At 47.4% G+C, this 12,243-nt stretch overlaps 5 protein-coding genes across 17 annotated transcripts in view; 3 read left to right on the plus strand and 2 right to left on the minus strand.

Annotated features, from left to right (window-relative positions):
• Window positions 1–12,243, plus strand: part of PTRH2 (peptidyl-tRNA hydrolase 2) — a 1,137,200-nt gene that overhangs the window by 933,829 nt on the left and 191,128 nt on the right. The window lies entirely within an intron of this gene.
• SKA2 (spindle and kinetochore associated complex subunit 2) overlaps window positions 1–12,243 on the plus strand; it is a 976,874-nt gene that overhangs the window by 193,879 nt on the left and 770,752 nt on the right. The window lies entirely within an intron of this gene.
• The window catches only part of RPS6KB1 (ribosomal protein S6 kinase B1), a 99,956-nt gene that overhangs the window by 56,060 nt on the left and 31,653 nt on the right, over window positions 1–12,243 (minus strand). The window contains exon 2 of one of the 2 annotated variants that reach the window (XM_050764702.1): window positions 3,876–4,084. In XM_050764702.1, the coding sequence (XP_050620659.1) occupies window positions 3,876–4,016 (141 nt within the window). In that variant the 5' untranslated portion in view covers window positions 4,017–4,084. Of the gene's footprint in view, window positions 1–3,278; window positions 3,392–3,875; window positions 4,085–12,243 lie in introns of those variants that run through there. The other variant, XM_050764703.1, reaches the window with a different exon arrangement.
• TUBD1 (tubulin delta 1) overlaps window positions 4,233–12,243 on the plus strand; it is a 31,890-nt gene continuing 23,879 nt past the window's right edge. For 2 of the 5 annotated variants that reach the window (XM_050764724.1, XM_050764726.1), the window contains exons 1-3: window positions 4,235–4,445; window positions 6,160–6,370; window positions 8,185–8,332. In XM_050764724.1, coding sequence (XP_050620681.1) covers window positions 4,437–4,445; window positions 6,160–6,370; window positions 8,185–8,332 — 368 coding nt within the window. In that variant the 5' untranslated portion in view covers window positions 4,235–4,436. Of the gene's footprint in view, window positions 4,502–6,159; window positions 6,371–8,184; window positions 8,333–12,243 lie in introns of those variants that run through there. The other 3 variants (XM_050764725.1, XM_050764727.1, XM_050764728.1) reach the window with 3 other exon arrangements.
• LOC126939420 (NADH dehydrogenase [ubiquinone] 1 beta subcomplex subunit 8, mitochondrial-like) lies at window positions 8,773–9,520 on the minus strand. Its single transcript, XM_050764779.1, has one exon. It carries the CDS (start codon window positions 9,425–9,427, stop codon window positions 8,867–8,869), a length of 561 nt encoding a protein of 186 aa, XP_050620736.1. The 5' UTR covers window positions 9,428–9,520; the 3' UTR covers window positions 8,773–8,866.

Here is a 12,243-nt window from a genome sequence, read left to right on the forward strand (position 1 = left end):
TCACTGAATCTCCTTGGATTGCCAACCCAATTCTACTCCAAATCTTCCATTATCCATCCTGAGGCACCTCTTAGAATAACACACTAAAAAGAAACATTTTCAACTCCAAAAAGTGTTGCTAAGACATATTTTACAGAAGTCTCTTCCTCAAAATCCTCTTTTTTTTTTTTTTTTTTTTTTTTTTTTTTTGAGACGGAGTCTCGCTCTGTAGCCCAGGCTAGAGTGCAGTGGCCGGATCTCAGCTCACTGCAAGCTCCACCTCCCGGGTTCACGCCATTCTCCGGCCTCAGCCTCCCGAGTAGCTGGGACTACAGGCGCCCGCCACCTCGCCCGGCTAGTTTTTTGTATTTCTTAGTAGAGACGGGGTTTCACCGTGTTAGCCAGGATGGTCTCGATCTCCTGACCTCGTGATCCACCCGTCTCGGCCTCCCAAAGTGCTGGGATTACAGGCTTGAGCCACCGTGCCCGGCCCAAAATCCTCTTAAATTGCCTTTGCTCTTTCCCCAAACTTTCTCTCCCCAAGGTCGGGTCTATATTTCTTTCTCTTTCCTATTTCCACCAATTTTTCTGACCTCCTCCTCATACCCTCTCAAAATCCTACTTGCTTGTACCCAGCAGGACAAAAGCCCTGGAACACCTATTGCTCTTGAAACACAACAAGAAAGTGAAAAGAAAAAGTCCCAGTTCATACAGGAATTTTAATGCAGTATTGTACTTTCAAAAAAGAATAAACCTGGCCGGGCGTAGTGGCTCACACCTGTAATCCCAGCATTTCTGGAGGCTGAGGTGGGCAGATCACCTGAGGTTGGAAGTTCCGGACCAGCCTGACCAAAATGGAGAAACCCCGTCTCTACTAAAAATACAAAAATTAGCCAGGCCTGGTGGCGGGCACCTGTAATCCCAGCTACTCGGGAGGCTGAGGCAGGAGAATCGCTTGAATCTGGGAAGTGGAGGCTGCGGTGAGCCGAGATTGCACCATTGCACTCCAGCCTGGGCGAAGAGAACAAGAAGACTTCGTCTCAAAAAAAAAAAAAAAAAAAAAAAAAAAGAATAAACCCATTCTGGAAATTCTATCAGTTCAATAATGAAGATACAAAGCACCTTCCTATCCAGTTTTCTCCCGTGCTCTGCTCCAAAGCCACTGTCATAGGGAACCAACATAACTGATAAGAGTATGGTATATGGTATACATAATGAAAGTAATCTCATATTTGTTTCCCATTGTATTTAGTGTACCATTATGTTCGATTAAGAGGCTAACTGGAATTCCGTATGAAAACATCATTAAAAAAGCACACACCGGCCGGGCACAGTGGCTCACACCTGTAATCCCAGCACTTTGGGAGTCCAAGACGGGTGGATCACTGGAGCTCAGGAGTTCAGGACCACCCTGGGCAACATGGTGAAACCCCATCTCTACTAAAATACAAACAATTAGCCAGGCGTGGTGGTGCGCGCCTGTAGTCCCAGCTACTCAGAAGGCTGAGGCACGAGAATCGCTTGAGCCCGGGAGGCTGAGGCTGCAGTGAGCGGAGATCGGTTCACTGCACTCCAGCTTGGACTACACAGTGAGACTGTCTCAGAAAAAATTAAAATAAAATAAAATAAAATAAAAAGTCTGGTTGGGTGGCTCACACCTATAATCCCAGCACTTTGGGAGACCGAGGCAGGTGATCACCTGAGGTCAGAAGTTCAAGACCAGCCTGGGCCACATGGTGAAATCCCGTCTCTACTAAAATACAAAAAATTAGCGGGGTGATGTGGCATGCCCCTGTAATCCCAGCTGCTCAGGAGGCTGAGACAGGAGAATCGCTTGAACCCGGGAGGCAGAGGCTGCAGCGAGCCAAGATCGCGGCACTGCACTCTAGCCTGGGAGACAGAGGGAGACCCTGTCTCAAAAAAAAGCCAGGTGCGGTGGCTCACGCCTATAATCCCAGCACTTTGGGAGGCCAAGGTGGGCGGATCACAAGGTCAAGAGATGGAGACCATCCTGGCTAACAGTGAAACCCCATCTCTACTAAAAATACAAAAAATCAGCCAGGTGTGGTGGCATGCACCTGTAGTCCCAGCTACTCAGGAGGCTGAGGCAAGAGAATTGCTTGAACCCGGGAGACAGAGGTTGCAGTGAGCCGAGATTACGCCACTGCACTCCAGCCTGGGTGACAGAGCAAGACTGTCTCAAAAAAAAAAAAGAAAGAAAGAAAAGAAAAAGCACACACCTCAATATCCACTTTCTAAACCATGTGATTTTGATTTAGTCTCATTTGATTATGAAAAGAACAGTATTGGCCAGGTACGGTGATTTACACCTTTATAGGTGTAATCCCAGCATTTTGGGAGGCCAAGGCTGGTGGATCATTTGGGGTCAGGAGTTCAAGACGAGCCTGGCCAATACGGTGAAACCCCATCTCTACTAAAAATACAAAAATTAGCCAGGCGTGGTGGCGCATGCCGGTAATCCCAGCTACTCGGGAGGCTGAGGCATGACAATCGCTTGAACTGAGGAGGCTGGGATTGCAGTGAGCTGAGATCGCACCATTGCATTCTAGCCTGGGCAATAGAGTGAGACCTAGTCTCAAAACAAAACAAAACAAAACAAACATAAAGAACAGTATTATTTTAGGCCACTTAGTTTCTTAAAGTGTTCAAAGTTCTTTATATATACCATCTCAATCTTTTGTCAACAGTAGGGCAGGTGTCAGAGGAAAAAAACGAGGGTGAGGCAAGGGAAAGGAAGCCCCTATGTAATTAGAGCAAACATCTAACATCAGTCATTAACCCATGTATTCAACTAGACATTGGAATTCAGATGCAAAACTACCAAGAGGTTATCAACTGATGATCATTTGGTCCAGGATCAGTGGTTTAGTATGACAACATTTTTGAACTTAAAGTGCAATTTGTCATTTTTTGATAAATGTATCTAGGGAAAAATAAAAGATATTCCATAAAGATTAACAAACCACTAAGCCAGCCAAGGTAAAAGCAAGCTATGCATTAGGAAATACAATTCTAAATTTAGTACCCTAAATTACAGCAAGGAAAGCCCTCATACCACCATTCACAAGTCTCTGTTCAGGCAACTTATTTCTGGCAAGCTAAATCAAGGCTGTCAACACTGTTTTTTTTTTTCACCCCAAAATTACATTAATTATTCTGAAAAAAATACAGACATCTTCAACTTGGGGAAAGGTTACAAGTGCCGTGTGTCCTCATAAATGCTTGTTTTAAAAAGTCACACGGAAGGGGGTTTAAAAAAAAAAAGCAAACAAACAAACCCTGGAAGATTGGAAGATGCAGCAGAGCCCCCTTGCTCCCGAAATAAAACTCCTGGTGGCTGTAACAGCAGCGGCAGTGCTACTCCCGACAGAAGTTTTCAGCTGTCACTTCTAACAGCTGAGCGCTTCCTAGGAGAGAAGCGACAGGCCGAGAAGAGAGGTGGTTGTGGGAGGTCTGAAGATTTAATACTTGAAATTCTAGACTCGAAGGGAAACCCTCCACACTTCACCTGCACTTACGGGACACCCAGCAAGCGCAGCCCCCGTCTCCCCAACACACGCTCACGCCACCCGCGCCCCGCCACACTCAAGTCCAGCAGCTGGAGGAATCGACCACGCGTCCGTTCTCTTTCCCCCTTCAGACTGTTCGGGGCTGCGCTGACCTGGGGCTAAGGGTGCGATCTGCACCTGCGAGCCCCGCAGAGGCCTCACACCTAGGGCCATGTCCGCCCCGCCCGCTCCCCTGTCTCGGGCCGCGCGACCCTCAGCTCCTCAGGAGCCCCCCGAGTCTCCACGCTCTAGGACACACCGCGCTTCCTGCGCCCGCGCCGCCGCCCCGGCCCTGTCACCTCGGGCCCCCGGGGACCCGGGCCTCACCCCCTCCTCCAGCTCATCCTCTGAGCCCGCGTCCTCTGGCTGGTCCAGGTCTATGTCAAACACTCCTGCCATGTCCTCAGCTTCCCTGTCTCGGAAGTCCGGCGCTGGGTAAAAGCCGTCCCGCCTCCTTCGTCGCCTCATGGGCCCGGACCCGCCGCAGCCACCACCGCCGCTGCCGCCATCACCGGCTGCTTAGGCTCAGTGCGTCTGCGCCTAGGCCCTAGACTGGCTCCTAAAGTTCAGCGCAGGAGCATGCGTACAGGGTTCCGTGAAGCCAAACTGTGGGCAGTAGACATGCGCAGAACTATCGCCAGGATCCAGGTGCTGGCAGAAACATGCGCAAAACACCAGCCGAAGCCGCGCTTGGAGACTAGAGCACGCGCATTGTCAGCTAAAGCTTTCGGTGGACATTGAGCATGCGTACCATATCTGAAGTTCGTAAATTGAAATTGAACATGCGTAATTAATCTTTCTGAATAGGAAAAAATATATACACAACAAAAACTCCCCGTTTATGGAACATGCGCATTCGTTCTCAGGTGTTTCGTGTTGACAGTGAGCATGCGCATGGTGAGTAGGTTGGTCCGAAGTTTGAACGGGACAGAAGTGCTTGTCCGCATCTGGCGGTGAGTCGTGTTACGTGTGGGGAACTCCTGGGGCCCGTGGGGAACGGGAGACCTTTTGGCTTTGCTGTTTACTAGTTCTGTGGCGTGGCCTTGGAAAAGTCAGTAACCTTTCAGAGCCTCAGTTTCCTTATCTGTAAAATGAGGATAATAAAATACCTACTTTGCCGTTTGACATTTTAAGCACAGAGTCTGTCTTCACAACCCACGGCTCATTTCCAGTGTTGCATAGACCTGATGTGAAGTCTTTATCAAAAATTATCAATTTTCCTAGGTAAAAATAATGAGGACCTGCTCTAATATTTCTTTTGCTTTCTTTCTTTTTTAAAAGGAGACAAGGTCTCGCTATGTTGCCCAGGCTGATCTGGAATCCCTGGGCTCAAGTGATCCTCCCGCCTCGGCCTCCCAAAGTACTGAGATTACGGGCATGAGCCATTGCGCCCGGTTAATATTTCATATAGTTTTCTTTCTCCAAGCTCCATCTTTCTTGCTGTCCTACCTGAGCTAAACACAAAATCTTTCTTACAGGTTTTACTAAAGTTACCAGGCTAGACTAGTGGAGAAAGCCTAAGTCATATTTAGAAGAGAGAAAATTAATGTTAATTGAATGTGCAATATTGAGCTCACTTTTGCATTCTACATGTTCTTGTGGTGTGAAGGGTGGTACTACTAATTTCTTCAATTGACATTTGTCTTGTTTTTATTTTTATTTTTTAATCTTTTTTTTGTTTGTTTGAGACAGGAGGATGTCACTCTGTCACCCAGGCTGGAGTGCAGTGGCAACATCTTGGCTCACTGCAGCCTTGACCTCCCAGGCTCAGGTGATCCTCCCACCTCAGCCTCCTGAGTAGCTTGGACTGCAGGCGCACACCACCACGCCCAGCTAATGTTTGTATTTTTTGTACAAACAGGGTTTTGCCATGTTGACCAGGCCTAGAACAGCCAGGCTAACGTGATCCTCCCAACTCAGCCTCCCAAAATGCTGGCATTGCAGGTGTGAGCCACGGCACCCAGCCTCTTTTTTTCTTTGATCACACCTCAACTGAGGAGAATGTTTTGTTTTAAATGTATGTTTAGGAAAAAAGTGAGTATAAATCAGATTTTGGAGACTATTGAGCTGTGTATGAATGGATTCATGTACAGTAAATCACAAATCCCAAAACCATATAGAGAGTAAGATAACTTCCTTGAATGACTGGCTCCTTAGACAATGCAGCTGTTCCATCTCCAACATTATATATGTATGTGGCATTTTAAAATGACTTTTTGGGCCGGGTGCGGTGGCTCACGCCTGTAATCCCAGCACTTTGGGAGGCCGCGGTGGGCAGATCACGAGGTCAAGAGTTCAAGACCAACCTGGCCAACATGGTGAAACCCCGTCTCTACTAAGAATACAAAAATTAGCCAGGCATGGGAGCACGTGCCTGTAATCTCAGCTACTCAGGAGACTGAGGCAGGAGAATCGCTTGAACCTGGGAGGCGGAGGTTGCAGTGAACCGAGAGTGTGCCACTGCACTCTAGCCTGGGCGACAAAGCAAGACTCCATCTCAGGGGGAAAAAAAAAAAAGACTTTTTATTGATATATAATTAACACATATGGCATTTTATTTGTTCTTATTAGTAATGTAGTAGTTCTCAAAGCCTATTTTTTTCGATTACAGGTTGTTTTTAGAGGTAATACACCTAGTTTGTGGCTCAGCATGTCAATTGTAACAGTGCAACTTGGTCAGTGTGGCAATCAGATTGGTTTTGAAGTTTTTGATGCTTTGCTTAGTGACTCACACAGTTCCCAGGGACTCTGCTGTAAGAGAGAGAATGAGGCATATCAAGCATCTTGCAAAGAGAGATTCTTCAGTGAGGAGGAGAATGGAGGTAGGTGTGGCCCACAGTCCTCTCCTTTACTCTGATAGAACCAACCCCTTCAAAGCCAGGCCTTCCACATGGTTTTCAAACCCCATTCCTTCCCATCTCACTAGGGAATGACTTTGTTTTTGCTTTTCGTTTCTATGTTAATAATCTTTGCTTTTCCAGTGGCATTTTCCCTTCCACATGCTCAGATCTCACCAATTTAAAACCAACCAAACAAAACTCATCTCTTGACTATAGCTTTCGTCTCCCTTGTTATCTCTTTGCCTTTCTTCTAAGATTCTCAAAAGAGGACCCTGCTTAATCACCTATGATCCTGCTTCTGCCTCATAGCACCATTGAAGCTGCTCTAAAAAAGGTTTCCAGTGACCTCCGAATCACCAGATCCAACTACTGTTTTTCTTTTCTTTTTTTCTTTTTCTTGTAGAGACAGGTTCTTGCTACACTATGTTACCCAGGTTGGAGTACAGTGACTATTCACAGGTCTCAGTCTCCTGAGTAGCTGGGACTACAGGTGCATGCCACCATGCCTGGCTCTTTCTTTTCTCTCTCTCTTTTTTTTTTTTTGAGAGAGTCTCGCTCTGTCACCCAGGCTGGAGTGCAGTGGCGTGATCTTGGTTCACTGTAACCTCCGTCTCCCGTGTTGAAGCAATTCCCCTGCCACAGCCTCCCAAGTAGCTGGAATTACAGGTGCCCACCACCATGTCTGGCTAATTTTTATATTTTTAGTAGAGACAGGGTTTTGCCACGTTGGCCAGGCTGGTCTCGAACGCCTGATCTCAAGTGATCCGCCTGCCTTGGCCTCCCAAAGTGCTCGGATTACAGGCTCTCTTTCTTTTTTCTTTCTTTCTTTCTTTTATTTATTTTTTTTAAGACAGAGTCTAGCTCTGTCACCCAGACTGGAGTGCAGTGGTATGATCTCGACTCACTGCAACCTCTGACTACCAGGCTGAAGCAATTCTCCTGCCTCAGCCTCCTGAGTAGCTGGGACTACAGGCATGCGCCACCACACCCAACTAATTTTTTGTATTTTTAGTAGAGACAGGGTTTCACCATGTTGGCCAATCTGGTCTTGAACTCCTGACCTCGGGTGATCTGCCCGCCTCAGCCTCCAAAAGTGCTGGGATTACAGGCATGTGCCACCGCACCTGGCCAATTTTGTATTTTTAGTAGAGTCAGGATTTCACTGTGATGGCCAGACTGGTCTCTAATTCCTGGCCTCAAATGATCCACCTCCCTCAGCCTCCCAAAATACTGGGATTACAGGCATGAGCCACCACGCCCAGCCTCTCACCTGCCCTTTCTAAGGCTAGTTTGATGTCTTCATCTCCGTATTCCCAGCACAGTCTGTGGCACATCATAAGCATTCAGCATATGTTTGTAGTCTTGACCCAGGTACTCTTATTTTTTTCTTTTTTTGAAACAAAGTCTCACTCTGTTGCCCATGCTGGAGTTCAGTGGTGCAACCTTGGCTCAGTGCAACCTCCATCTCCCAGTTTCAAACGATTCTCCTGCCTCAACCTCCCAAGTAGCTGGGATTATAGTCACGTGCCACCACGCCCGGCTTATCTGATCCAGGTATTCTTTTAGGCCTGCACTGATTCAGCCTGCTTAGCAAATGCTGGGCTTGATGGACATCTGCATATGCCTGCTGCTGCCCACTGGGATTTCTAAGCAGTATGGCAGATCTTTCTATCTCCAACCCCTGGAATTTTTTTTTTTTTTTTTGGTATTTGGACACTTATGCTCTGAGTTACTCAAATAAGACATAAGAAATATTTTTTTCTTTTGATGTTTTTGTTTTTGTTTTCCCCCTCTAGTTCCAATTGCCCGGGCTGTTCTTGTTGACATGGAACCCAAAGTTATCAATCAAACACTGTCAAAGGCTGCCCAGTCTGGCCGATGGAAATATGGTCAGCATGCATGCTTCTGTCAAAAACAAGGTTCTGGAAACAACTGGGCATATGGGTAAGAATAATTCCTTGTGATTTTCAATTTAGTGACAGCTACACAGTCGATTAATAGATAGCGAAGTTAGAACTGTACAGTTGATATACCAAGCACATAATCTTGAAATTGCTGTTTTAGATTTAGAATTTGATTTTACCCAGAAGAAACTCTCATTCCATGCCTGTGTCTGTGCTTAAGGTACAGGTAATGTTGAACTCAAGGATCTCTTTCAGCAGGATTTTCCATCTTCCTCACTGTCATGCTGCAAACTAACTTACCAAGATATAACAACTTATCAGATATAATATCCGTATCTGGCAGATATCTCAATGATAGAAAATACTACAAGACAGTAGTTCCCAAACTATGCTGCATATTAGAATTTCCTGAGGTTCTTTGGAAAAGTCGTGGTGCCTACGGCTCACTTCGAGAGATTCTGATTTTTTTTTTTTTTTAACCACAGCACTGAGTTTTATTAGGGATTCCATTCAGGTTAAATTTCTAGGAATGAGGGAGTCCTAGTTAGAGGACACAAAAGCCCACAAAGCCTCCTCAGATCTCATAGTGAACCACCGACTCAGGTTCTTTAGAGGGATCACTGCCTCGTTCCAGGTACAGATTATTGCAAGCATACTGCTTTGGTCCCACAGGCTGGTAGACAGGGTACATGTCCCCCACCCAGAACATGAATGTCATGAAAGCCATGAAGCTGAACAGCTGCATACACGTGACATTCCAAGAAACAGGTGTGGGGGACATATCCACACGATTCCTGGTATACATGTCTAGGTGCCAGTGCGTTGGTTCACCCCAGTTCAACCTCAGGTCCGGCTGGTCCCAGCTATACCATGGATTCCTCTCATGCTGTGAGCAGTCAGGGAGCTTTGGGTAGTTGCCATACCGCATGCCATCATCCGGATAAGGCTCATAGTCTCCCACACACATATTATACTTCTTGGGGGTGGCGGCCCGTCCTTCTGGGGTCCTAGGATAGGACGCTGGGAGCATGTCATTGGTCATGCGGGAGGCTGTCCATGCGCCCAGTGGCACCACGTTCTGGGATGCCCTTTGTGGCCACTGGATTCCCAGGAACCCGGCCCTGGCCACTGCCATCTTCACCTTCACGTTTCCCTTCTGCCGAGATACTGATTTAACTGATATGGGGTAAAGGCCTGATGTTGGGTTTTTGGTGTGTTGTTTTTTTTTTTTTTTTGAGATGGAGTCTTGCTCAGTCGCCCAGGCTGGAGTGCGGTTTTGCGATCTCGGCTCACTCCAAGCTCCGCCTGCCAGGTTCACGCCATTCTCCTGCCTCAGCCTCCCGAGTAGCTGGGACTACAGGCATGTACCACTATGCCCAGCTAATTTTTGTATTTTTTTAGTAGAGGCGAGGATTCACCATGTTACTCTGGAACTCCTGGCCTCTGATGATCCACCTGCCCCCGCCTCCCAGAGTGCTGAGATGACAGGTGTGCACCACCGGCCCTGCCTGCTGTTGGGATTTTTTAAAGGTCCCTACGTGACTTTAATGTGCAGCAAGTTTTTTTTTTTTTTTTTTTTTTTTTTTTTTTTTTAAAGACAAGAGTCTTGCTCTGTCGCCCAGGCTGGAGTGCAGTGGTGCGATCTCAGCTTACTGCAGTCTCTGCCTCCCGGGTTCAAGTGGTTCTCCTGCCTCAGCCTCCCGAATAGCTGGTACTACAGGCACACGCCACCATGCCCGGCTAATTTTTGTACTTTTAGTAGATACTGTATTTCACTGTCTTGGCCAGGCTGCTGTCAAACTCCTAACCTCAAGTGATCCACCCGCTTCCACCTCCCAAAGTGCTAGGATTACAGGCATGAGCCACTGCGCCCGGCCATGTGCAGCACAGTTTAAGAACCACTGCTTCAGGACTGTTGTTAGGAATATTAAATATTATACTGTATCACAAACTTGTAGAACTACCTGGTATTATTGAAAGCCCCAGGTAAAGTAATGGCCACTACTCACCCCTGTAATCCCAGCAATTTGGGAGGCCAAGGCAGGAGGATCACTTGAGCCCAGGAGTTCAAGTCTAGCCTAGGCAACAGAGAGAGGCCCTGTCACTACGAAAAAATTTTGAAAAGACATTAGCCAGGTGAAGCTAGGCACAGTGGTGCACGCCTGTAATCCCAACACTTTGGGAGGCCAAGGTGGTGGATCACTTGAGGTCAGGAGTTTGAGACCAGCCTGGCCAACATGATGAAACCCTATCTCTACTAAAGATACCAAAATTAGGCCTGTCGCAATGGCTCACGCCTGTCATCCCAGCACTTTGCGAGGCCGAGGTGGGCAGATCATCTGAGGAAAGGAGTTTGAGACCAGCCTGGCAACACAGTAAAACCCTGTCTCTACTGAAAAATAGAAAAAATTAGCTGGGCGTGGTGGTAGACGCCATCCTAGCTACTCAGGAGGCTGAGGCAGGAGAATCACTTGAACCCAGGAGGTGGAGGTTGTGGTGAGCCCAGGTCATGCCATTGCACTCTAGCCTGGGCAACAAGAACAAAACTCCATCTCAAAAAATAAAAAAAAAATTTTTTAATTAAAAAATTAGATGGGTGTGGTGGCCTGTGCCTATGGTCTTAGCTCCTTGGGAGGCTAAGGCAGAAGAATCACTTGAACCCGGGAGGCAGATGTTGCAGTGAGCCGAGATCACGCCACGGCACTCCAGCTTGGGCAACAGAGTGAGAATCTGCCTCAAAAAAAAAAAAGAAATTAGCCGGGTGGCTGGGTATGGTGGCTCTTGCCTGTGATCCCAGCAGTTTGGGAGCCTGAGGCGGGCGGATCACTTGAGGTCAGAAGTTTGAGACCAGCCTGGCCAACATGGTGAAACCGTCTCTACTAAAAATATAAAAATTAGCTGGGCGTGCTGAACTGCGTCTGTGGTCCCAGCTAATTGGGAAACTAAGGCAGGAGAATCACTTGAACCCAAGTGGCAGAGGTTTCAGTGAGCAGAGATCATGCCACAGCACTCCAGCCTGGCCAACAGGGCAAGACTGCATCTCAGTAAAAAAAATTAGCCAGGGATGGTTGCATGCGCTTGTAGTTCTAGTTACTTAGGAGGCTGAGATGGGAGAATTTTTTGAGCCTGAGAGGTCAAGGCAAGGCTGCAGTAAGCTGTGATTGTGTCACTGCACTTCACATTTCACTCCAGGCTGGGTGATGGAAAAAGACCCTAACTCAAAAAGGAGAAAAGAGATGGGGTGAGGGGTGCCAGGCGCCATGGCTGATACCTGTAATCCCAACATTTTGGGAGGCTGAGGCAGGCAGATCACTTCAGGTCAGGAGTTTGAAACCAGCCTGGCCAACATGGTGAAAGCCTCTCTGTACTAAAAATACAAAAATTAGCCGGGTGTGGTGGCGCTCGCCTGTAATCCCAGCTAGTCAGGAGACTGAGGTGGGAGGATCACTTGAACCTGGGAGGCAGAGGTTGCAGTGAGCTGAAATGGTGCCACTGCACCCCAGCCTGGGCGACAGAGTGAGACTCCATCTCAAAAAACACAAAAACAAAATAAAAAAGGAGAAAAGGAATACCCTTAGCCTACAAAAGAGAACTTTTGGAGGAAGATTAAAAGAAGTTGCTCACTGGGCACAGTGGCTCATGCCTGTAATTCCAGCACTTTGGGAGACTGAGGCAGGAGAATTGCTTAAGGCCAGGAGTTCACAACCAGCCTGGGCAGCATAGTAAGACCCTGTTTTTTGTTTTGTTTTGTTTTGTTTTTTTTTTTTTTTTTGTTTTTTTTTGAGACGGAGTCTCGCTCTGTCGCCCGGGCTGGAGTGCAGTGGCCGGATCTCAGCTCACTGCAAGCTCCGCCTCCCGGGTTCACGCCATTCTCCTGCCTCAGCCTCCCAAGTAACTGGGATTACAGGCGCCCGCCACCTCGCCTGGCTAGTTTTTTGTATTTTTTAGTAG

This window comes from Macaca thibetana, chromosome 16 (assembly GCF_024542745.1).
Source record: "Macaca thibetana thibetana isolate TM-01 chromosome 16, ASM2454274v1, whole genome shotgun sequence".
NCBI lineage: Eukaryota > Metazoa > Chordata > Mammalia > Primates > Cercopithecidae > Macaca > Macaca thibetana.